At 42.7% G+C, this 27,516-nt stretch overlaps 1 protein-coding gene across 4 annotated transcripts in view; it reads right to left on the bottom strand.

Moving 5' to 3' along the window:
* NEK4 (NIMA related kinase 4) overlaps positions 1-27,516 on the bottom strand; it is a 138,423-nt gene that overhangs the window by 51,017 nt on the left and 59,890 nt on the right. For all 4 annotated transcript variants that reach the window (XM_069736822.1, XM_069736819.1, XM_069736821.1 and 1 more), the window contains exons 4-8: positions 24,584-24,691; positions 21,922-22,076; positions 17,815-17,941; positions 16,185-16,565; positions 14,585-14,641 (exon numbers count right to left, since the gene is read on the bottom strand). In XM_069736822.1, the coding sequence (XP_069592923.1) occupies positions 14,585-14,641; positions 16,185-16,565; positions 17,815-17,941; positions 21,922-22,076; positions 24,584-24,691 (828 nt within the window). The remainder of the gene's footprint in view (positions 1-14,584; positions 14,642-16,184; positions 16,566-17,814; positions 17,942-21,921; positions 22,077-24,583; positions 24,692-27,516) is intronic.

Here is a 27,516-nt window from a genome sequence, read left to right as displayed (position 1 = left end):
TCAGTGCACATGCAGTAGGAAAATGGAGAACAACAAAGAAAAACCCTGGGATATGTGATATCAAATAAGTGATAAGTGAATAAATGGTATGATCAAGACTATTATCAAGACAGTCTGAAATTATTAAAAAGCATACCAGCAATAAACAATGTGATGTGCAAATATATCATGTTATATAAATAACATTTTCTAAAAATGTAGAGAATATATACAGTGAACAGAAAAAAATCATAAAATAATAACACAAAATAAACTGACACATAACATTGAAAGAATAAATGCGCGATACGTCCATAATAAAGAATGACGTCTTCAGGATTGATCTCCGAATTATTCTCCCAGTCTAAATGCTGCCACAAAGAAAGGAGAGACCGCGGGCTATAAGGCTCAAATCTAGGGGTACACAAATAAAAACCATAAATAAAGAGAAAACAAAAAATCAATATAAAAACGATTAAAATGTAATATTAGATCCACCAGGACTATACACCGCTACACAGGCCAGAGATACGGGCGGGCAAGAGAACCTATAAAAATGATGCGAAACTCAATTGTTCGTTGAGTCCCGCCGGGGCCATTGAATTCAAGGTGACTATCCACCGACATTCCATTTGTGCCAGCAGACGTTTAGCATTCCCTCCCCTACTACCACAGTGTACCTGATCGATCCCTAAAATACGCAGACCTTTAGGATCACATCCATGAAACATATGGAAATGCCTTGGGAGGGTTTTCAGTGCATTAATGTCTTCAGCACTCTTTGCACTCATAATATCCCTCACATGCTCCCTTACGCGGATACGGAGCTGACGTGACGTGAGTCCCACGTATGTCTTGGAGCAAGGACATGTGGCCATGTAAATAACGTACGTACTCGCACAGCCGATGTGATGACGAATCTGGAATTTTACTTTCCCATCTGATGGTAAAAAATGGGTACCCCTAATCAGATTTTTTTCCTTGCAAGCCAAGCAGTCCCCACAGGGAAAACATCCCCATGTTGGACCCCGATTTCCGGGGTTCAAAGGATTGGTAGCTTTTGCCACATAGTGGCTTTTAACCAACAGATCTTTAATGCTCTTCCCACGTTTAGCTGTAAATTGTGGTTTCATGGGAATTTGAGACGCCAGGATAGGGTCAGTAAATAGTATTGACCAGTGAGAGTTTATTATTTCCTGCATTCGTTTCCACTGGCAATTGTAGGTAGAGATAAATCTAACACAATTGTCGGATGCTGTTTTCTTCTTTTTCCCAAAAAGCAGTTCATGTCTCTCAGTGTTCTTGGCTCTAAGGTACGCCCGTTTAATACAATGGTTACTGTACCCGCGAGCCTTGAACCTATCTTTGAGATTCTCAGCCTGTACCTCAAATTTTTGATCAGTAGAGCAGATCCGCCTCATCCTGAGAAATTGACCAACTGGGATGGCTTTAATAGTATGTGAGGTATGGGAGGAGGACGCGTGCAATAAAGCATTAACTGAAGTTGTTTTGCGATAAACATCAGTATGCAACGTCCCCATCCCATCCACCTCCAGACTAATGTCCAAAAAATCAATTTTATGTCTGTGAGCCTTGTAAGTTAATTTGATGTTGAGCGAATTGCGGTTGAGCTGAGCCATAAATTCCTGAATACCACTTTCACTGCCCTGCCAAATAAAGAATATATCATCAATATACCTATGCCAACACTGCACTCGGTCCACGGAGGAGACCCCGTCCGATTGGAAAAGGGATCTCTCCCATAGACCAAGAAACAGGTTGGCATAGGCTGGGGCACATGCTGCCCCCATGGCAGTACCACGTTTTTGTACATAAAACCTGTCCTTGAACACGAACAGGTTATGGGTCAGCACAAACCGCAACAGCTCAACAACAAAATCACAGACTTGGCCATCCCAGTTGCTACATCTCAGGAAGAAGCGGACCGCCTCAATACCATCATCATGTGAAATACACGTGTATAAAGACTCGACATCGGCTGTTACGAGCCACATGTCCTGCTCCAATACCATGCCCTCCACCTTCGTCAGCATATCCGCCGTATCTCGTACGTGGGATGGCAAACTTTCCACCATGGATTTCAAGTAAAAGTCTATGTATTTACATACTGGGTCACAGAGGCCATCGATCCCGGAGACGATAGGTCTCCCGGGAGGATTTTTAGAATCTTTATGCACCTTTGGTAACAGGTACAGTGTGGGAATCTTGGGGAATTCTACTGTTAACCCATCATAGATTTTTTTATTAATGATTCCTTCATCCACTGCATTCTGTAAGATTCGATCCAACTCAGTTTTGTAAGTAAACAAGGGACAATGAGACAATCGGCTATATGTGTCCTTACACCCCAACTGCCTAAATACCTCCCTCTCATATTTGACAGTAGGCCAAACAACGACGTTCCCTCCCTTGTCCGCCGCTTTAATCACCACATCGTCTAATGCCCCCAATTCCTCGAGGGCCTTACGCTGAGATTTAGTAATATTGTCCTTTACCACAAAATTTGGGAGCTTTTTGAAATCATTCAAAACCAATTTAGTAAAAATCTCAACTTGCGGACATAAGGACAAGGGAGGAAACGTCGTTGATTTGGGTAAAATCGATCTTGGGAACATACCTAGCCGATCAGGCTCCTGCTCCTCTAATAACTCCTGAAGAATAGCCAATGTCTCCTTTTCTTTCTCAGCCGCAGAGGTCGGACCATGATCTTCGTTTTCCCTTTTGTTGTGTAATTTTTTTAAAACCAATTTCCGGGCAAACAAGTGCACGTCCTTTACGGCTGAAAAGTAATTAAATGGATTGTTAGGCACAAAAGTAAGACCGAGTGACAAAACCTCCAGTTGTGCATCCGTCAAGTCATGACTCGACAGGTTAATTACCTCCAGAGTACCCGATTTCTTTTTTTTATCATCGGATTGACTTGATGCGGGCATTTTCCGTTTAGTGGAGAATCTTCCCTTGCCAAATTCTGGAGGTCTGAAATCCGGTCTTCTCTGTTTATTAAATGATTGACTAGTGCCCTGATTTACGTCTCTCTCAGATTCATCACCTGATGTCATTGATGACATTGACTCTGTACGAGCCCTTGAGATGGACCTCCCTCTCCTTCTCCTCTGTCTCCACCGATATACCTGATTATTCTGAAAATCAAGTGTATCCCTCTGGAATTTTTTAGTTTTAGTGGTTTTTATCTCTTCCTCCCACTTAGAAAAATCTTTTTCCAGATCATCATTAAGTTTTTTTAAAGCTTCTGATGTTAGATCCTTTTTTAAGGAAGTCTGGATATTGTCAATGTCTCTTTCGATCTCACTAAGAGTCAGTTCATTCAATTTAATTAAAAGTGCCATAAAGCCCTTGGAGCAGTTGCTAGCTAGGTCCTCCCACCCATCTCTGAACCAAGACACATCCGTATCAAATGAAGGGAATACTTGGACCCTTAAGCCCCTAGGAATGAGTCCTTTTGAGATATATTTCTCAAGAAAACCCTTGTTCCACCACGTTCTCATACGCCTGTGCAGCAGTGTTTTAAGTCTCTGAATAGATTCCTGATTTTCTCTAGTATTACAGTTTAAAACCAAACTAGGGTCGTCCTTAAAGACCTCATTAATTTGACTGAGCCAAGATGAGTCTCTGGCCCTAAAGTCCATTTGCCTCGAGTCAGCAGCTGTGAATAACACAGAATAAATTAGTAGTATATAACAACTCTCAGAGAAAAACATGGGTGCTCTATAAAACCAATTACAGTCTAATTGACCTGATATATAAACCCATGTATATAAAGGACTAATGAGTGTATACTCCTTATATAATTAAACACAAAAAATGGAGTTCCATACACATAGAAATATGAAAAAATAGTATAAACTTTATTGACAAATTCAACGACATAAACCAATATACATAAAAATAAATGAAAAAGACGAACAACCTAGTAAGGACATAATAAAAACCTCAGCACAATCAATGCATATATGTGTATTGACTCCAAGACCTATACTGCAAACTGCTCTCTAAAGGTCATATACCCTCCAGTTAGTACCTATCAACAATGTGTATATGGATCACTGGATGTACATATATATCTGTGTGCCTGAATGCTTATCAAAGTGACCGGCATATACAGAGAAAAAAAAAAAAAAAAAAAAAAGAGCAATATTACTCAATGCAATATAAGGTAATCTTACCCATGGTGGAGAAAAAGTGAAGTGCCGAGGTGCCCAGTTGACCCCCCTGACGCGCGTTTCGCGTGTTGCTTGTTCACAAGAGGGAAATACAATGAGCCTATGCCACACAGGCCCCCCTTAAATAGTGGCGTTCCTATCTCGCATGTCTTATGTGCGCAAGCGCAAAACTCCTGCCACAGGAAGCAGCGTAATCTCCTTCTTTGGAAACGCCCAAAAAGGATTATCCTTTTGCCGAAGTCGGAGGGCGTTCGTGTGAAACCCCGTCTCTCATGCGCGTGCGCACAACCACTCACACGGAGAGCAGTGTTTCCGCGTTACCGGCATTCATCAAGTGCGCATGTCAAGGGAAATCCCTAGGTGACGTCAGAGGACATGCGCACTTGAGGTAGTGAAGCCGACAACACAGAGCTCCTCCCGCGGGTGCAGGGCGCACGCACAAGACAAGGCACACCGCATATAATAAAGGCAGGTACGAGAAAGCGCCGATGGACCCAGGACCCCTGGTAAATGTTGTAAAGGGAAACCGGGAGTAGTTTTATCACCGCAATACCATGAGTCAGTGCACATGCAGTAGGAAAATGGAGAACAACAAAGAAAAACCCTGGGATATGTGATATCAAATAAGTGATAAGTGAATAAATGGTATGATCAAGACTATTATCAAGACAGTCTGAAATTATTAAAAAGCATACCAGCAATAAACAATGTGATGTGCAAATATATCATGTTATATAAATAACATTTTCTAAAAATGTAGAGAATATATACAGTGAACAGAAAAATTTTACTAAATTGGTTTTGAATGATTTCAAAAAGCTCCCAAATTTTGTGGTAAAGGACAATATTACTAAATCTCAGCGTAAGGCCCTCGAGGAATTGGGGGCATTAGACGATGTGGTGATTAAAGCGGCGGACAAGGGAGGGAACGTCGTTGTTTGGCCTACTGTCAAATATGAGAGGGAGGTATTTAGGCAGTTGGGGTGTAAGGACACATATAGCCGATTGTCTCATTGTCCCTTGTTTACTTACAAAACTGAGTTGGATCGAATCTTACAGAATGCAGTGGATGAAGGAATCATTAATAAAAAAATCTATGATGGGTTAACAGTAGAATTCCCCAAGATTCCCACACTGTACCTGTTACCAAAGGTGCATAAAGATTCTAAAAATCCTCCCGGGAGACCTATCGTCTCCGGGATCGATGGCCTCTGTGACCCAGTATGTAAATACATAGACTTTTACTTGAAATCCATGGTGGAAAGTTTGCCATCCCACGTACGAGATACGGCGGATATGCTGACGAAGGTGGAGGGCATGGTATTGGAGCAGGACATGTGGCTCGTAACAGCCGATGTCGAGTCTTTATACACGTGTATTTCACATGATGATGGTATTGAGGCGGTCCGCTTCTTCCTGAGATGTAGCAACTGGGATGGCCAAGTCTGTGATTTTGTTGTTGAGCTGTTGCGGTTTGTGCTGACCCATAACCTGTTCGTGTTCAAGGACAGGTTTTATGTACAAAAACGTGGTACTGCCATGGGGGCAGCATGTGCCCCAGCCTATGCCAACCTGTTTCTTGGTCTATGGGAGAGATCCCTTTTCCAATCGGACGGGGTCTCCTCCGTGGACCGAGTGCAGTGTTGGCATAGGTATATTGATGATATATTCTTTATTTGGCAGGGCAGTGAAAGTGGTATTCAGGAATTTATGGCTCAGCTCAACCGCAATTCGCTCAACATCAAATTAACTTACAAGGCTCACAGACATAAAATTGATTTTTTGGACATTAGTCTGGAGGTGGATGGGATGGGGACGTTGCATACTGATGTTTATCGCAAAACAACTTCAGTTAATGCTTTATTGCACGCGTCCTCCTCCCATACCTCACATACTATTAAAGCCATCCCAGTTGGTCAATTTCTCAGGATGAGGCGGATCTGCTCTACTGATCAAAAATTTGAGGTACAGGCTGAGAATCTCAAAGATAGGTTCAAGGCTCGCGGGTACAGTAACCATTGTATTAAACGGGCGTACCTTAGAGCCAAGAACACTGAGAGACATGAACTGCTTTTTGGGAAAAAGAAGAAAACAGCATCCGACAATTGTGTTAGATTTATCTCTACCTACAATTGCCAGTGGAAACGAATGCAGGAAATAATAAACTCTCACTGGTCAATACTATTTACTGACCCTATCCTGGCGTCTCAAATTCCCATGAAACCACAATTTACAGCTAAACGTGGGAAGAGCATTAAAGATCTGTTGGTTAAAAGCCACTATGTGGCAAAAGCTACCAATCCTTTGAACCCCGGAAATCGGGGTCCAACATGGGGATGTTTTCCCTGTGGGGACTGCTTGGCTTGCAAGGAAAAAAATCTGATTAGGGGTACCCATTTTTTACCATCAGATGGGAAAGTAAAATTCCAGATTCGTCATCACATCGGCTGTGCGAGTACGTACGTTATTTACATGGCCACATGTCCTTGCTCCAAGACATACGTGGGACTCACGTCACGTCAGCTCCGTATCCGCGTAAGGGAGCATGTGAGGGATATTATGAGTGCAAAGAGTGCTGAAGACATTAATGCACTGAAAACCCTCCCAAGGCATTTCCATATGTTTCATGGATGTGATCCTAAAGGTCTGCGTATTTTAGGGATCGATCAGGTACACTGTGGTAGTAGGGGAGGGAATGCTAAACGTCTGCTGGCACAAATGGAATGTCGGTGGATAGTCACCTTGAATTCAATGGCCCCGGCGGGACTCAACGAACAATTGAGTTTCGCATCATTTTTATAGGTTCTCTTGCCCGCCCGTATCTCTGGCCTGTGTAGCGGTGTATAGTCCTGGTGGATCTAATATTACATTTTAATCGTTTTTATATTGATTTTTTGTTTTCTCTTTATTTATGGTTTTTATTTGTGTACCCCTAGATTTGAGCCTTATAGCCCGCGGTCTCTCCTTTCTTTGTGGCAGCATTTAGACTGGGAGAATAATTCGGAGATCAATCCTGAAGACGTCATTCTTTATTATGGACGTATCGCGCATTTATTCTTTCAATGTTATGTGTCAGTTTATTTTGTGTTATTATTTTATGATTTTTTTCTGTTCACTGTATATATTCTCTACATTTTTAGAAAATGTTATTTATATAACATGATATATTTGCACATCACATTGTTTATTGCTGGTATGCTTTTTAATAATTTCAGACTGTCTTGATAATAGTCTTGATCATACCATTTATTCACTTATCACTTATTTGATATCACATATCCCAGGGTTTTTCTTTGTTGTTCTCCATTTTCCTACTGCATGTGCACTGACTCATGGTATTGCGGTGATAAAACTACTCCCGGTTTCCCTTTACAACATTTACCAGGGGTCCTGGGTCCATCGGCGCTTTCTCGTACCTGCCTTTATTATATGCGGTGTGCCTTGTCTTGTGCGTGCGCCCTGCACCCGCGGGAGGAGCTCTGTGTTGTCGGCTTCACTACCTCAAGTGCGCATGTCCTCTGACGTCACCTAGGGATTTCCCTTGACATGCGCACTTGATGAATGCCGGTAACGCGGAAACACTGCTCTCCGTGTGAGTGGTTGTGCGCACGCGCATGAGAGACGGGGTTTCACACGAACGCCCTCCGACTTCGGCAAAAGGATAATCCTTTTTGGGCGTTTCCAAAGAAGGAGATTACGCTGCTTCCTGTGGCAGGAGTTTTGCGCTTGCGCACATAAGACATGCGAGATAGGAACGCCACTATTTAAGGGGGGCCTGTGTGGCATAGGCTCATTGTATTTCCCTCTTGTGAACAAGCAACACGCGAAACGCGCGTCAGGGGGGTCAACTGGGCACCTCGGCACTTCACTTTTTCTCCACCATGGGTAAGATTACCTTATATTGCATTGAGTAATATTGCTCTTTTTTTTTTTTTTTTTTTTTTCTCTGTATATGCCGGTCACTTTGATAAGCATTCAGGCACACAGATATATATGTACATCCAGTGATCCATATACACATTGTTGATAGGTACTAACTGGAGGGTATATGACCTTTAGAGAGCAGTTTGCAGTATAGGTCTTGGAGTCAATACACATATATGCATTGATTGTGCTGAGGTTTTTATTATGTCCTTACTAGGTTGTTCGTCTTTTTCATTTATTTTTATGTATATTGGTTTATGTCGTTGAATTTGTCAATAAAGTTTATACTATTTTTTCATATTTCTATGTGTATGGAACTCCATTTTTTGTGTTTAATTATATAAGGAGTATACACTCATTAGTCCTTTATATACATGGGTTTATATATCAGGTCAATTAGACTGTAATTGGTTTTATAGAGCACCCATGTTTTTCTCTGAGAGTTGTTATATACTACTAATTTATTCTGTGTTATTCACAGCTGCTGACTCGAGGCAAATGGACTTTAGGGCCAGAGACTCATCTTGGCTCAGTCAAATTAATGAGGTCTTTAAGGACGACCCTAGTTTGGTTTTAAACTGTAATACTAGAGAAAATCAGGAATCTATTCAGAGACTTAAAACACTGCTGCACAGGCGTATGAGAACGTGGTGGAACAAGGGTTTTCTTGAGAAATATATCTCAAAAGGACTCATTCCTAGGGGCTTAAGGGTCCAAGTATTCCCTTCATTTGATACGGATGTGTCTTGGTTCAGAGATGGGTGGGAGGACCTAGCTAGCAACTGCTCCAAGGGCTTTATGGCACTTTTAATTAAATTGAATGAACTGACTCTTAGTGAGATCGAAAGAGACATTGACAATATCCAGACTTCCTTAAAAAAGGATCTAACATCAGAAGCTTTAAAAAAACTTAATGATGATCTGGAAAAAGATTTTTCTAAGTGGGAGGAAGAGATAAAAACCACTAAAACTAAAAAATTCCAGAGGGATACACTTGATTTTCAGAATAATCAGGTATATCGGTGGAGACAGAGGAGAAGGAGAGGGAGGTCCATCTCAAGGGCTCGTACAGAGTCAATGTCATCAATGACATCAGGTGATGAATCTGAGAGAGACGTAAATCAGGGCACTAGTCAATCATTTAATAAACAGAGAAGACCGGATTTCAGACCTCCAGAATTTGGCAAGGGAAGATTCTCCACTAAACGGAAAATGCCCGCATCAAGTCAATCCGATGATAAAAAAAAGAAATCGGGTACTCTGGAGGTAATTAACCTGTCGAGTCATGACTTGACGGATGCACAACTGGAGGTTTTGTCACTCGGTCTTACTTTTGTGCCTAACAATCCATTTAATTACTTTTCAGCCGTAAAGGACGTGCACTTGTTTGCCCGGAAATTGGTTTTAAAAAAATTACACAACAAAAGGGAAAACGAAGATCATGGTCCGACCTCTGCGGCTGAGAAAGAAAAGGAGACATTGGCTATTCTTCAGGAGTTATTAGAGGAGCAGGAGCCTGATCGGCTAGGTATGTTCCCAAGATCGATTTTACCCAAATCAACGACGTTTCCTCCCTTGTCCTTATGTCCGCAAGTTGAGATTTTTACTAAATTGGTTTTGAATGATTTCAAAAAGCTCCCAAATTTTGTGGTAAAGGACAATATTACTAAATCTCAGCGTAAGGCCCTCGAGGAATTGGGGGCATTAGACGATGTGGTGATTAAAGCGGCGGACAAGGGAGGGAACGTCGTTGTTTGGCCTACTGTCAAATATGAGAGGGAGGTATTTAGGCAGTTGGGGTGTAAGGACACATATAGCCGATTGTCTCATTGTCCCTTGTTTACTTACAAAACTGAGTTGGATCGAATCTTACAGAATGCAGTGGATGAAGGAATCATTAATAAAAAAATCTATGATGGGTTAACAGTAGAATTCCCCAAGATTCCCACACTGTACCTGTTACCAAAGGTGCATAAAGATTCTAAAAATCCTCCCGGGAGACCTATCGTCTCCGGGATCGATGGCCTCTGTGACCCAGTATGTAAATACATAGACTTTTACTTGAAATCCATGGTGGAAAGTTTGCCATCCCACGTACGAGATACGGCGGATATGCTGACGAAGGTGGAGGGCATGGTATTGGAGCAGGACATGTGGCTCGTAACAGCCGATGTCGAGTCTTTATACACGTGTATTTCACATGATGATGGTATTGAGGCGGTCCGCTTCTTCCTGAGATGTAGCAACTGGGATGGCCAAGTCTGTGATTTTGTTGTTGAGCTGTTGCGGTTTGTGCTGACCCATAACCTGTTCGTGTTCAAGGACAGGTTTTATGTACAAAAACGTGGTACTGCCATGGGGGCAGCATGTGCCCCAGCCTATGCCAACCTGTTTCTTGGTCTATGGGAGAGATCCCTTTTCCAATCGGACGGGGTCTCCTCCGTGGACCGAGTGCAGTGTTGGCATAGGTATATTGATGATATATTCTTTATTTGGCAGGGCAGTGAAAGTGGTATTCAGGAATTTATGGCTCAGCTCAACCGCAATTCGCTCAACATCAAATTAACTTACAAGGCTCACAGACATAAAATTGATTTTTTGGACATTAGTCTGGAGGTGGATGGGATGGGGACGTTGCATACTGATGTTTATCGCAAAACAACTTCAGTTAATGCTTTATTGCACGCGTCCTCCTCCCATACCTCACATACTATTAAAGCCATCCCAGTTGGTCAATTTCTCAGGATGAGGCGGATCTGCTCTACTGATCAAAAATTTGAGGTACAGGCTGAGAATCTCAAAGATAGGTTCAAGGCTCGCGGGTACAGTAACCATTGTATTAAACGGGCGTACCTTAGAGCCAAGAACACTGAGAGACATGAACTGCTTTTTGGGAAAAAGAAGAAAACAGCATCCGACAATTGTGTTAGATTTATCTCTACCTACAATTGCCAGTGGAAACGAATGCAGGAAATAATAAACTCTCACTGGTCAATACTATTTACTGACCCTATCCTGGCGTCTCAAATTCCCATGAAACCACAATTTACAGCTAAACGTGGGAAGAGCATTAAAGATCTGTTGGTTAAAAGCCACTATGTGGCAAAAGCTACCAATCCTTTGAACCCCGGAAATCGGGGTCCAACATGGGGATGTTTTCCCTGTGGGGACTGCTTGGCTTGCAAGGAAAAAAATCTGATTAGGGGTACCCATTTTTTACCATCAGATGGGAAAGTAAAATTCCAGATTCGTCATCACATCGGCTGTGCGAGTACGTACGTTATTTACATGGCCACATGTCCTTGCTCCAAGACATACGTGGGACTCACGTCACGTCAGCTCCGTATCCGCGTAAGGGAGCATGTGAGGGATATTATGAGTGCAAAGAGTGCTGAAGACATTAATGCACTGAAAACCCTCCCAAGGCATTTCCATATGTTTCATGGATGTGATCCTAAAGGTCTGCGTATTTTAGGGATCGATCAGGTACACTGTGGTAGTAGGGGAGGGAATGCTAAACGTCTGCTGGCACAAATGGAATGTCGGTGGATAGTCACCTTGAATTCAATGGCCCCGGCGGGACTCAACGAACAATTGAGTTTCGCATCATTTTTATAGGTTCTCTTGCCCGCCCGTATCTCTGGCCTGTGTAGCGGTGTATAGTCCTGGTGGATCTAATATTACATTTTAACCGTTTTTATATTGATTTTTTGTTTTCTCTTTATTTATGGTTTTTATTTGTGTACCCCTAGATTTGAGCCTTATAGCCCGCGGTCTCTCCTTTCTTTGTGGCAGCATTTAGACTGGGAGAATAATTCGGAGATCAATCCTGAAGACGTCATTCTTTATTATGGACGTATCGCGCATTTATTCTTTCAATGTTATGTGTCAGTTTATTTTGTGTTATTATTTTATGATTTTTTTCTGTTCACTGTATATATTCTCTACATTTTTAGAAAATGTTATTTATATAACATGATATATTTGCACATCACATTGTTTATTGCTGGTATGCTTTTTAATAATTTCAGACTGTCTTGATAATAGTCTTGATCATACCATTTATTCACTTATCACTTATTTGATATCACATATCCCAGGGTTTTTCTTTGTTGTTCTCCATTTTCCTACTGCATGTGCACTGACTCATGGTATTGCGGTGATAAAACTACTCCCGGTTTCCCTTTACAACATTTACCAGGGGTCCTGGGTCCATCGGCGCTTTCTCGTACCTGCCTTTATTATATGCGGTGTGCCTTGTCTTGTGCGTGCGCCCTGCACCCGCGGGAGGAGCTCTGTGTTGTCGGCTTCACTACCTCAAGTGCGCATGTCCTCTGACGTCACCTAGGGATTTCCCTTGACATGCGCACTTGATGAATGCCGGTAACGCGGAAACACTGCTCTCCGTGTGAGTGGTTGTGCGCACGCGCATGAGAGACGGGGTTTCACACGAACGCCCTCCGACTTCGGCAAAAGGATAATCCTTTTTGGGCGTTTCCAAAGAAGGAGATTACGCTGCTTCCTGTGGCAGGAGTTTTGCGCTTGCGCACATAAGACATGCGAGATAGGAACGCCACTATTTAAGGGGGGCCTGTGTGGCATAGGCTCATTGTATTTCCCTCTTGTGAACAAGCAACACGCGAAACGCGCGTCAGGGGGGTCAACTGGGCACCTCGGCACTTCACTTTTTCTCCACCATGGGTAAGATTACCTTATATTGCATTGAGTAATATTGCTCTTTTTTTTTTTTTTTTTTTTTTTTTTCTCTGTATATGCCGGTCACTTTGATAAGCATTCAGGCACACAGATATATATGTACATCCAGTGATCCATATACACATTGTTGATAGGTACTAACTGGAGGGTATATGACCTTTAGAGAGCAGTTTGCAGTATAGGTCTTGGAGTCAATACACATATATGCATTGATTGTGCTGAGGTTTTTATTATGTCCTTACTAGGTTGTTCGTCTTTTTCATTTATTTTTATGTATATTGGTTTATGTCGTTGAATTTGTCAATAAAGTTTATACTATTTTTTCATATTTCTATGTGTATGGAACTCCATTTTTTGTGTTTAATTATATAAGGAGTATACACTCATTAGTCCTTTATATACATGGGTTTATATATCAGGTCAATTAGACTGTAATTGGTTTTATAGAGCACCCATGTTTTTCTCTGAGAGTTGTTATATACCACTTACAGGACTAGTAACAAAGGGCAACATCTCCTTCACTGCATTTACCTGGCACAAAAAAATCTATAAGTGAGAGCGGAGCACGTATCACTGCCAACAGACACTGCCATCACCTGCCTATAACAGCAGAGGGTGGAGCGGAGAACAACCTGCTGTTGTTAACCACTTACATGCCTATGCAAATCTCTGACAACGGCAATTACAGCGGGCGGTGAGTGGGGAGAGTGCTGTTCCACACACCCATCGACCCACTTTGTGATGTGCCGATGGGTTGCTTTGGCAGCCTGATATTTGCTGAAAACCCTTGTGCCTGCCATTATGGTACTTCTGTGAAAAACAGTGTACCTGGGCTTCATAGGAGACCGTGATTTTCACTTTATACTGTGATATATTGTGTAAGAAATCAGACGATCGCAGGTTCAAGCACACCAATGGGGCTAAAAAAATAAAGCAAAAAATGTTTTGTTTTTTTTAAAGATTAAAACAAAATATAAAATCTGAAATCACAGCTGCTTTTTCTTTTATTAAAAAGAGAGCAAACATATTTTGTATCGCCACATCCATGAAAGTTCAATTTATCAAAATATAAAAATTAATCCGATTGGTAGACACCATGAACAGACAAAAATGCAATAAGAAGCGATCAAAATATCGTATATCGTTAAATAAAAATGTAAGGTCACCATACAAAAAACAAGCATTCACAAGGCCCCACTGATAAATGAGAACTGTCACTGGTCTCAAAATATGGTGATGGAAGCAATTTGTTTTTCACATTTTTTTTTTAACACTATACATCTTGGATATCGCTGTTTTTGTAGGGACCTGCAGAATCCGGCTGGGCGGTCAGGTAATTTTTACCGCACAATGAACATCATAAAAACAAACCCCCAAAACAATTATGTAAATGCATTATTCAATTTCAATGCATAGGATGGCAAAATGAATTCAAAATTACATCTTGTCCTGCAATAAACAAGCCCTCATAATATTTGTAGATTGTGAGCCCTCGCGGGCAGGGTCCTCTCTCCTCCTGTACCAGTTATGACTTGTATTGTTCAAGAGTATTGTACTTGTTTTTATTATGTATACCCCTCCTCACATGTAAAGCGCCATGGAATAAATGGCGCTATAATAATAGATAATAATAATACTGTGAGGACGGGGAAAAAAAAAGTTATGGCTTTTAGAAGAAGGGGAGGAAAAAGCAAGTGGGCAAAAATGGAAAATTGCCAAGTTACTAAGGGGTTAAATATAGGAAAAATGTTTGTTAGACGTACAGGTTCTGCAACAGGTAGGAATGGCTGTAGGAGCTTCTCTGTAGAATCCAAAGGTTCCTACAAGAAAACAGACACAAAAGTATTTAAAACAAAGCTCTTAAAGGGAACCTGTCACCCCCAAAATCGAGGGTGAGGTAACCCCACCTTCATCAGGGGCTTATCTACAGGATTCTGGAATGTTGTAGATAAGCCCCGATGTTACCTGAAAGAGGAGAAAAAGAGGTTAGATTATACTCACCTGGGGGGGCGGTCAGATCCGATGGGCGTCACGGTCCGGTCCGGGGCCTCCCATCTTCTTACGATGACGTCCTCTTCTTGTCTTCACGTTGCGGCTCCGGCGCAGGCGTACTTAGTTGCCCTGTTGAGGGCAGAGCAAAGTACTGCAGTGCGCAGGCGCTGGGCCTCTCTGACCTTTCTCGGAGCCTGCGCACTGCAGTACTTTGCTCTGCCATCAACAGGGCAACTAAGTACGCCTGCGCCGGAGCCGCAACGTGAAGACAAGAAGAGGATGTCATCGTAAGAAGATGGGAGGCCCCGGACCGCGACGCCCATCGGACCGGACAGCCCCTGGGTGAGTATAATCTAACTTCTTTTTCTCATCTTTCAGGAAACATCGGGGGCTTATCTACAGCATTACAGAATCCTGTAGATAAGCCCCTGATGCCGGTGGGCTTAGCTCATCTTGGATTTTGGGGGTGACAGGTAGATGGGAATACCCCTGTAAGTACCTCAGTTTGGAGCAGATCGGAGGTCGCCCATCGCAATAAGGGGTGTTGATGGGTTACCTTGGCAGCTGGTATCAGGATATCAGGATCTTTCTTACAGCTGAAATTCTATCAAATACTTTATTAAAGGGGTTGGCCCATTTCAGAAAAGTTTCCTTAGTTTCTGTTTGTGCCCCTACACATTGCAGTTATACTAACATGTATTCCAGCTCATTTCTTTGGTTTTGCTAATGTCTGAATGCAGTATGAAATTAGAGAGACATTTTATATAGATGAAATTACAAACAAAAAAAAATCAAACATAAATAATAAAGGTTTACATTCCACTACTAGGACAATCCCTTCTTGAACTAAATGTTTGGCCCGGATAAAATAAAAACTTATATTCACCTCCCATGCCGGCGCCGTTCCAGCGGTGTCAGCACTCGCGGTCCCGGAGCTCTCTCGCGGTGTTGTGACACATGACCCCGGCGACCAATCAGCGCCGGCGTCACTGTCCCCGCCTTCGTACCGATTGAAAATGAAGAGGAAGTCCTGGCTGCAGCTGATCCCTGACTTCCTCTTCATGTTCAATCCGTACGAAGGTGGGGCCAGTGACGCCATTGCTGATTGGACGCCGGGGTCATGTGTCACAACACCGCGAGAGAGCCCCAAGACCGCGAGTGCTGACACCACTGGAACGATGCCAGCACAGACGGTAAGTGTAGGGTTTTTATTTTATTGGAGCCAAACATTTAGTTTAAGAAGGGGTTGTCATAGTAAACAACCCCTTTAAAAAATGATCCAAATTTTCAGTTAAAAAGAGGTTGAAATTCTAAGAATTCTGTTGTATAATTGTATAAAACAAGAACATGACGTTAGTGACTTGTACCCACCTGGTTCGCCTGATGGTCGCCTTTGCAGGCTGGCTGTAAAAGCTTCATGGTGTCGTCTTCTTCATCCTCCATGCTAGTGGGATTAGCTACCGGACAAACGTTGTCTTCCTTGTTGGCTTTTGATGCTGCCTGCGGTTTTCGTTTGATGTCCTGCTCTTTTGGACAGTTTGGTGTCATTTTACCCGGCGGGTCCCTGCAGTCATTCTGAAGCTCGGGGATCAAATGTTCATCAGCCGGTGCTCTTTTGTCATCGGGCAGGACACTGATATCCACCTTGCTAAGCGTTGAAATATAAGCCGCTGTACTGTTCATGTGCGAGAGCTCGGGAAGAGCAGGAGGATCACAGGCTGCTTTCGTCTTTACTGGGCTTTTTCCTTTATTCTGCGTCGAAAATTGACAATTGTGCATTAATACAAAAAATGTCCTTATGTGTATAAAAGGAGTCAGAAAACAAATTCGCATTATTCCTATTGAATTGATTAATTTCGGCCTTTGGAAAAGTTGCCCGGTTTCTCAAGAAACCTGATATGGATCATTGACTTCAAACACAATGACTGATACATAAAGCAAGATGCCATTTAGTTACGCTCATGCTTTATGTCACGCTCATGTTCTATGTTTCAGGCAACAAGTCACTTGCATCGGGCCGAAAATAAAATGTGTAGGGTAGGAGCAAAATTCATACAATTGTAAAGGAGTGGAATAGTTTTTTTTTTTTTTAAAAAAGACACAAATTTTCCACCCCACAAAAAAGTCGACATTTTTGGGGGTTTTTTTTGCGCTTTTATTCCCTTCCCATTCATTTTAGCACACAATATAATGAAAAAATTGGAGAAAAAAAAATTCAAGACGGGTGAAACAGCGGAAAAAACAAAACACAATTCCACCACTGTTTTTTGGGTTTTGTTTTTACAATTTTTTTTTGATGATTTTCATAATTTTGACTTTTCCTGACACAAGATCAAATATGTTTAGGGTTTTTTTTTTTAATCATTTTTTAATTTAATTATGTTTGAATAGGGAAATATTTTAAAAAATTTTTTTACTTACCATAGTCCACTGATTGGGACTTGAACCTGCTGGATCACTTATACTACATACTGGAATACTATAGTATTGCAGTGTATAGCGTAACTGTGGTTCTCCTACGAAACCCAGTTTGTGTCTAAGGGGAGAAAATTTGGGGCAATGGGAGTGCTCCGGTAAGTAGGCCATTTAAATGCTGCAGTTAGTGATTGACAGCAGCATCTAAGTGGTTAACAGCAGCGATCAGAGCAGATGTTAGCTATGTAACACCACTGACATCAGACATGTATGAAGTGCTTCACCTCTGTAGTGATTTGTATGTTCAGAAGTCCTAATAAATGTGGGACTCAATAATAGCCAAGGAACCTATAACTATCTGTGAGCAACGTCCTATGTAACAACATTTTCTTTATGCACAAAAAAAAAATTAGACCACCAATCTGTAGGATAGATGTTGAATGTATTATCACTGGGGGTTCAGATGCGTAGACCCCTGCTGATCCCGACGACTGGGGACCCAAAGTTCTCTGTGTGAATGGGGAAATTCTTTAAACTAAACAGAGGAGCATACAGGCACATTATAAACAATGTATAGTAATTTTACCACTTTATGCCGTTTTCTTTCACCAGGGGCAGTTTCTGTTCGTATTTCCCGTTCATGCTGTTCACCATTTTTTGGGACTCCGCTGTGGCTGGAGTCTACCGTTTTTTTTCGGCGCTTGACTGGTTTTCTTTAAAAAAAACAAAACAAAAAAACAATAGTTTTTTCTTTATTGTGCAAGCAAACTTGTTTAAAGTTCATCCTGGTCTTCTAACTCCAGTAACTAAATATCAGAACCAGAGCGAATAGAAGGGCCCTGTTCACCTCGTCTTTACTGAATGCTTTAGGAAGCCTCCTGGCACATATGCTGAATTACCCATAGGCCTCCATGCACATAAAGGAGGCCTAGTTGACATTCTGTTGTGCTGGACTGTGCTTTCCTGTACTGTGGGCCATTATACACATATAAAAGCCATAAACCTGGTTGCATACACATTTAAGGAGTTTTATGAGCTTCTCACAACTTTGTGCTGCACCTTTGTTTGGATGCTGCCAGGGCTTCCTATGGGATTACCATGTAAAGGACTACAGTTACCATGATTCCTCTCCCCATTCACAGATGTTGCTTATACGCCCTTCTATTAGTTAGCTAGTCCTGTCTCCTAGTCTGTTTTGCTCTTTTCTTGACACTGCGCCATCTGATTCCCAGCATGTTAAACAGGATCCCACTAGAGACGGAGATGGGAAAACCAGCGAGCAGTGGAGATAAGGGGCATGTAATGTGTGATATGTGGTACAAAATGGGAGAAAAAAAACATGATCAGAATAAGGAATGTTAAAGAGCTGCAAATACACACCCAGGACATGGCCATGTAACTGCGTGAGAGGCTGGCCTGCAGAGTACACATGTACGTGCTTACTGCACGATTCGTACACACTTCTTCAGGGGGCGTCTCCTGAAGAAGTGTGTACGAAACGCGCATCGGGGTGGAGGGACACGGCATCGGCTCCACACATTGTGTAAGTCATTTAATGAGAGATTCTTATTTCAGACCTTGCTTATGAATTTGTCGCTTTTGTATTTATTGATAGAGGCATATCAGATGTGATAGCAAGCAAGGACATTAATTGTGTAAGCTCGTTCACATATTGTCCTGATATTTAGCCAACCCACATAGGACAGCTCAACTGGACATACGGTAGTTTCAGCTTATGGTTTGTAGGAATTTTTTACTTCATCCCTCTCATTGACTAAGGGTATGTGAACACGCGTATGTGGATCCGCAGCGTTTCCCATGAGTTTACAGTACCATGTTAACCTATGGGAAACGAAATCCGCAGTGCACATGCTGCGGAAAAAAATGCGCGTAAACGCAGCGGTTTATATTCCGCAGCATGTTAATTCTTTGTGCGGATTCTGCTGCGGTTTTACACCTGCTCCAATAGAAAATTGCAGGTGTAAAGGCGCAGCGGAATCCGCAGTAGAAACCGCGATAAATCCACAAGAAAAACCGCAGCAGTTTTGCACTGCAGTTTTTCCAAATCCGCTGCGGAAAAATCCGCAGTCCTCCAGAATATGTGTGCACATACCCTAACTGTACTGCTATACAGCAACATGATATTACATTGAATGTGTGTAAAGGATCCTTTAGTCAGGTGTCTTCTCACATCTGAGGTCTTGATTTGTATTATAATTTTTGAGTTTATTTTAAGTAATTTGTAATATAGCATTTTAATTCTAATTGTGGTGAAATGGGCTTTTTCCGTTCACTTCCCCAATTGCGAGGGAATAGAGTGTTACGGATGGGTTTGATATGTATGTGTTTAGCACATGAGATTTTTTGGATTCATTAGTGATATAATCATATAGATTTTTGTAAAGATTAGAGACCCCTTTTAAAGAAAAACTCCTACTGTTTTGCATTAACTTAACCTGTGCAGATGATAGTATAATGTAGTGTAAGTGAGCTAATATTTTCAATGATCGATGTCTTCCCCCGTTTCCAGCGGCGCTCCGGTCCTCTTTACACTCACGACTCTTATTCCAGTTCTCCGGATCACACTGGCGTCTGTGTGTGAGCTGGAAATTGCTTTTATTTTGCCTCGTTCTGAGCTCCATAGGCTTACACAGTAAAAGAGACTTCTGGCTCGCACATAGACCCCAGAACAGTGAGTGAGAAGAGGACTGGCGCAGCGCTGGAAACCAGGGAAGACAGCAATTAGTAAGAATATTAAACACACACTAACAAATGTTGGGGAGTGTTTGCTTCTTCAACATTGGTCCCTATGAGCAAATTATGCCACTATTTGTGTATACAGTGGCAAACGTGAAAAGTATACAACAAGAAATACCCCTGACATATATACATTATATATATATATATATTTATATATATATATATATACACACATATAACAGATGGTTGATGAGAATAGAACACAACATTCCTACAGCCAGACCAGTTCTCACTTCCATTATTAGCTGAAATATACCTGGGAAATGGCTGAAAACAGTAAGAGAAGACGTCATCCACGCCGACAACTAAACATGCATATCAGTATTCAGTAATTCTAGTAACTGGAGCAGAGACTTCACATCCATTCCCTCTCTTTATAAAGTATGATAAATGAAATACAAACCTGCTTGCTTTCCAAAAGTAACCCCAAATTTAAACTAAAGAAAATAAGTAGTGTTATCTTTTTTTCTTGGTGACGTTCTTCCATTTTCTAATTCTGCAGATTCCTAAACTATCGTTTGATTCCCTCCTTCTTAGGCCATGTTCACACCATCCTTTTTTTAATGCGGAACCGCCGCGATTTTCCCAATGCGGGTCCGCAGCTGTTTTCCATGCAGGGTACAGTACAATGTACCCTATGGAAAACAGGAACTGCTGTGCCCACATTGCGGAAAATCCCAAAAAAAGCCGCGCTGAATAGCTGCGGTAAAAAAGAAGTACCATGTCACTTTTTTTTGCGGAACTGCAGCGGTTCTGCACCCATTGACCTCCATTGTGAGGTCAAACCCGCAGTAAAACCCGCAGACGAAAAAAATATCTGCGGGTTTTCTGCGGTTTGTGGTGCAGAACCGCTGCAGTGTGGCTGCCCCCCCGTGCTCCAATCCCACCCCCCCATGCTCCGATGCCACCCCCCGTGCTCCGACGCCCCCCCGTGCCCTAATCTCCCCCCCTTATACTTACCGGGCCTCCCGGTGTCCGTCCGGCCGTCTTCTCCCTGGGTGCCGCCATCTTCCAAAATGGCGGGCGCATGCGCTCCAGGCACATTTTGATCACTGTGATAACCTCACAGTGATCAAAATAAAAAAAAAGGTAAATGCCCCCCCCCCCCCCCCCTTTATCACCCCCATAGGTAGTAACAATAATAAAATAAAAAATTTTTTTTTTTTTCTTCCCCACTACAGTTAGAACTAGGGTTAGGGTTAGGGGTAGGGTTAGGGGTAGGGTTAGGGTATTTTCAGCCATTTTAACCCTAAAAAAACTTCCTAGAAAACACACAGAAACTGCACTAAAAACCGCATCAAAAAACGCATCAAAAAACGCACCAAAAAGCACCAAAAAACGCACCTGCGTTTTCTGCCAAGAGCTGCGTTTTTTAGTGCAGAAAAAACAGCAGGGAAATCAGGAACGTGTGAACATGGCCTTAAGGCTATGTGAACAACAGGAGTAGGGAAGGGTAGGAGCCACTGCATGAATGACAGCAGTTCCATTGCTTTCTATTAATGCAGACTTGGACGGGCAATGGAATTGCACTGCCGGCTCTCGTAGCATATTAAATATAACAGGATTTTATGTGGTTACAACATTGGTAAAGATCAGTGATGAGCGAGCGTGCTGGGATAAAGTGTTATCTGAGCATGCTCAGGTGCTAACCGAGTGTCTCCAGCATGCTCGAATAATATGTTCAAGTTCCGGCGGCTGCATGTGTCACGGCTGTTCAACAGCCACAACACATGCAGGGATGCCTGTTTGTTAGGAAATCCCTGCATGTGTCGCGGCTGTCTAACAACTGTGAGCCATGCAGCAGTGTAGGCTCGAACATATTTTTCGAGCATGCAGAAGACACTCAATTAGCACCCGAGCATGCTCAGATAACACCTTATCCGAGCATGATCACTCATCACTCGTAAAGATCCCTTTTAATATTATTACTTACAGTTTACTGTTATCCAAGAAAGACTTAATGTGCTGCTTGATGTAAGACTTTCGCAGTATCTGATTCGCTGTTGGCCTCTTTTCAGGCGTTCGGCTTAACATTGTGCCAATCAAATCCCTCAATTCATTACTGTAATCTTTAGGCATTGGAGGCAACTGGAAGGTAAGAGGAGAAATTATGTACATGGAACGATATTATATACAGAATTTCTTAACATGGTATCCATGGCCAATCTGATGTGTAGGGGAACAGTCGGAGTAAGGATAGGGCATGTTGAAATGTAACATGTCCGATCCTTACCTCCCAAGAGAAAGCAATAAATATGTAAGATCAGATGACTGGATCAGAATTATGGGACAGATATGAAAGCTATTGCATCTCAGGTGTATGGCTCCTTCTTACAAAACATGTTAATGAAAAAATAGCAATTTTGCTTATGTGGCCACTGAGATGGCAAAGAGTGCCTGAACTTGATTCAAATACACTATATCGTGCTTGTGACCATTTTATAAACTCATTTCATATGGTGCGACTTTATAAACCAAGTATATCCATTGAGAGAGTGATGGCGGACTCAACCAATACAAGTGTCTGGCTATTTCCAACCAAAAACAAGTGTTTCCGTAAGGAGAATTCTAGTATGATGAGGCCGGGGTAGTGACGCTGACAGTGCCCGGAGTAAGGCAAGTAGTTTGCAAAAGTGTGAAAATGTAAAAGCAGCCCTTGGTAATGAATCAAGACACTACTGGATCATGAGCCTCCATAGACATTGGCACCTGGGGCAAATGCCCCTGTGGTTGTCCTACCCTCCCCCACGCTATGTGTTTTTGTATTAATTCCAGAAGGCAAACTCCTGGGATAATTAGTTCTTGTTGGGGCTACCAAGACTGAGAGGACCATTAGGACTTTCTCTTGAAAAGCTTTGACAAAAGAGTACTCCCATATCGAATGTTAAAAGGTGGCATTGTGACTTTTGACATCTAAGGCCCCTCAAGGGAGGAAACTGGTTCATTTTATGCAGTCTGTGAGATACATGGCACAGATGTACTAGATTTAATTTAATCAGCATATGACTTGTTAAAGCAATTTTTTTTTTCATTGCTGGAGTGGCGCTTTAAATGTAGGTACCCTGCCCACAGTCATACACTCATCCTCCGGCGTCTTCACCGTTTTTCGGCACCACTCTGGTCCTGCGGTGCCATCTTTTGACTGGCCAGAAGTCAGAAGCTACGTCACAAGCTCTCAATGCAAACCTATGAGAGCTAGAACGAGGCTGCCATAGACTTGCATTGATAAGTGACCTCCACACCGTTCCATGAAACACTTGAGCTGCCGGAAGGTCACTTTTCACCGGAGACTGACAGGAGCAACGCTGGAAAACGATGAAGGCGGCTTCAGGCGAGCATATGATCGAGGCCAGGGGAGCTGCATTTAAAGCACCACTCCAGCGGTACAGTAAAAAAAAAACGCTAGAGTGGTGCTTTAAGGGAGAAACAAGTAGATGAGACTCTATGGCCTCTTGCTAGCTGGCTCCAATGAGTAAAGATTTGCGACTCTTTCAGGAAAAAGGGTGCATATAGTAGGTAATGTTCCTCGGGGTCATTGTGCTTTGATGATATGAGTTATGGTATATTCAGAGATGTTCCTATTAATGTTAGAACATTTGAAGAGAAGTGCATGCCGCAGTCAGACGGGCACACATCTCACCTAGATCTGGGTAGATGACAAAAGATAATTATCCGTATATCTGCCTATTAGCAAAAAGGATTCCATGCCCCCACCAAAACATAGTACCCTCAAGATCTTGCAGTTTAGAGAACATAGGGTTCTTCTATTTTGGGGCATCATCTCTGTAGTCAGGAATATTCCAAAACTCCTTCCAGATCTGGTTGGCCACCTTATGTATGAGAATCAACCTCTAAGAGCACAAAGCCAACAAGGGCCACAAGTTGGACAAGTCAAAATGTTGACTCAAAAGATATTTGTCTTTTGTTAGGGTGGAGGCTGCCACCCAATAACAATGTGCACCCAACGTACAGCAAGATACAGATGAAAGTCTGGCACTGCAGCCCCTCTGTGACAATAAAGCCCACCATAACCATTAGATGGTTATGGGCAGATTGACAGTTCACCCCATCGGTCAACTGGCAGCCATATCGGCCACCTCTCCCATACACAGGAGCGTTCGCTAGGTTGAGAACTCACGTGTTCTCTAAGAGGGACGTGTGTGGTGCGTCTTATCTCTGGGAAAACAAAAGGATCGGCGGTCCGAAATTGGACATCCTGGATCCTTAACAACCCCGACAATTAATACCAATAAGCATCAGACTGTCAAGAAGGTTTGGCAGACATTAGTCTAATGTGTATGGGGGGCTTTATGGCGATGATGGACAGGTAATGAATCCCAAATAAAAGCTGGCATCAGGGCAACCAATTAGGAGAAGAATGATCTAGGGATAGGACCCTTAGCGTGTATCAGAAGATATAATCCCGCAAATAGTGTCAGGGACTAATCCGCAAGTAACTCTTGTAGGGCATAAGTGTTCTTAGGATAGGACACTGATTGGTCCTTGGTAACGGATCCATATTTTAGCATTGTAATTGTGTAAGAAATGATAACTTAATATATTATTGCGATTGTAACCACAGTTTTAGAAGTTACCTTTCCTTCGATGATCCGATATACTAACGAGTTCATATCCTTGGCATTGAAGGCATGCTTTAGAGTCGCCATTTCGTACACACAGCACCCAAGGGCCCACACATCAGACTGAAAGATTATAGAGCAAGAAGGCATTGGTTACTATTGTCTCTAGTTTTGGCTTTCAAACATGTAACGTGATCCTAAGGATACCATGACTGGGCTGACATGCAAAAAAATACTATAAACAGGAAAAACGGTAATTAGTTCTTACCGGTAATTGTATTTCCAGGAATCCATCCTGACAGCACCATTGGAGGACGTCCTTCTTACCCTCAGTGGGACAGGAACAACAAGCGGTTAAAAGGACCCTCCCCACTCCACCCACCAGTGATTTTCTAAGTACCACATCTGGATGGATGCAAAAAAGAGAGTTTATTAACAGTCATACACCAATGTTACATCACATTAGTCAATAGTATAAACTTGCAGTGGGAGGGAACTAGTAGTGCTGTCAGGATGGATTCCTGGAAATACAATTACCGGTAGGTCTAATTACCGTTTTCCAGTTCACCACCTGACAGCACCATTGGAGAAATACCAAAAGATGTTAAACTAGGGTGGGACTACTGCATGTAATACTTTTCTACCAAAAGCTAACTGATCTGATGAGACATCTAATTTATAGTGTCTGGCAAAGGTAGAAAGACTGGTCCAAGTCGCCGCCCTACAGATTTGCTCAGCTGAGGCTCCCCCCTTCTCTGCCCATGATGTAGAAATAGCTCGTGTTGAATGGGCCCTAAGAGTGCCCGGGGGAACTTTCCCTTGGTCTGTATATGCTAGGTTTATCATGGTTTTAATCCACCTAGCAATGGTTGATTTTGCAGCTTTACAACCCCTATTTGGCCCCCCGTACTGTATGAACAAGTTAGTGTCCTGTCTCCAACTTTCCGTCTCCCACAGGTATTTTAGAACAGTCTCCCTAACGTCAAGGTTATGGTAGACCCCTTCTTTTGCGTTTCTATGGTGTTGGCAGAATGAAGGAAGGATTATCTCCTGATTTATATTGGTTGAGGATACTACCTTGGGGAGGAAAGCTGGGTTAAGTTTAAAGACTACCCTGTCGTCAAAAATCTGAAGATATGAGTTCTGGGTAGAAAGAGCCTGCATCTCCCCCAGCCTTTTAGGTGATGTGATGGCAATTTTAAGGAGAGATTGGCTATGCTCATATCTTCTGATAACAAGTATGGGGTTTTACATAGAGTGTTAAGGACCAGGTTTAGGTCCCAAGGAGGGGTTGGTTTTCTCACAAGTGGCCTCATTCTCTGTGTGGCCCTGGAAAATGTTGCTATCCAAGGATGGGAGGCTAGAGATGTATTAAAAAAAGACACTAAGCGCTGCAATCTGTACTTTTAGAGTACTAGGCCGAAGGCCCTTGTCAAATCCGAGTTGCAGGAAGTCGAGGATTCTGGGAATGTCTGGGTTTGAAACATCCACAGAAACCTCTCCCAGAAAGGAACAATACCGCTTCCAGATTTTGTTGTAAATCGCCAAAGTCACCGGTTTTCTGCTTGCCTGGAGTGTGGTAATGACATCTTCTGACAGGCCTCTGGATCTTAAGGTTTGCCGTTCAGGATCCAAGCAGATAGGTGAAGAGAGTCTGGGTTCTTGTGTAACACCGGGCCCTGTAGTAGAAGGTCCTACCTGTTCGGTAACAAGACTGGTTTCTCTGTTGACATTTTGGATAGAAGAGAAAACCAGCTCCTTTTTGGCCAAAAAGGAACCACCAGGATTACGGTTGCTCCCTCGTCTCGTATCTTCCTGAGTGTCTTCGTTATCAGAGGAAGAGGCGGGAATGCGTACAGGAGACCTTCTCCCCAATACTGAGACAAGGCGTCTACTGCAGTGCTTCCGTCTAAAGGATTGAGAGAGAAAAATGCTCTGGTCTTTGTGTTTGACCTGGTGGCAAAAAGGTCCACCTGAGGTGTTCCCCATTTCTGGCACAGACTGCTGAATACTTCCGGATTCAGTTCCCATTCTCCGGGATGTACAGACGTCCTGCTCAAGAAATCTGCCATTTGATTCTTGGCGCCTTCCAGGTGAACTGCCGAGATGGATCTGACAGATTTCTCTGCCCATCTGAAAATCTGGTCAGCTAGGAGTTGCAGTGGCGGATGCTTCGGACCTCCCTGGTGTCTCAGAAACGCCACTGCTGTGACATTGTCGGACAATATCCTTACGTGTCTGCCCCTGACCTGTGACTGGGCCTGGTACAACACCTTCCAGATCGCATACAGTTCCCTGAAATTTGATGATCTTGCGGCAATCTGAGGAGTCCATTCTCCCTGATAGTATCCTATATGGTCGCCCCATCCGTATTGACTGGCGTCTGTGGTAACTGTAACACAGGGATCGAGTATCCATAGAACTCCCTCTCTCAGGTTTTCCGGTGTGGTCCACCAGGTTACAGATCTCTTTACTGACGGAGACACAATCATCTTCCTGTTTAGGGAACTCTGTTTCCTGTTCCAAGATCCCAAGATTTCTCTCTGTAACTCCCTTGAGTGGAATTGGCTCCATTTCACACAGGGTATGCATGCTGTCATAAAGCCGAGTATCCTCATTGCCTCTCTTATAGAGGGGGTACTTTTTCTGAATTGACGAACTTGCCTGATCAAGGCCTCCTGTCTGTCTTCTGGAAAAAAAGATGTTCTTAGTTTGGAATCTAATATCACCCCCAAAAATTTCATTCTGGAATCTGGGACCAGGCAGAACTTCTTCCAGTTCACCATCCACCCCAGATCCTGCAGGATGGAAAGAGTGAAACCGCAGTCTATTCTGAGGAGCTTCTCTGATCTCGCCATTATCAGAAAGTCGTCCAGATATGGAACTATGGTCACATTCTGGTTTCTTAGATAGGCCACAACTTCTTTTTTTTTTTTAAATTCGTTTAT

Source organism: Ranitomeya imitator, chromosome 8 (genome assembly GCF_032444005.1).
Source record: "Ranitomeya imitator isolate aRanImi1 chromosome 8, aRanImi1.pri, whole genome shotgun sequence".
NCBI classification, from domain to species: Eukaryota; Metazoa; Chordata; class Amphibia; order Anura; family Dendrobatidae; genus Ranitomeya; species Ranitomeya imitator.
Note: the sequence above shows the minus strand (reverse complement) of the source record. Positions and strands in the feature narration are given on the sequence as shown.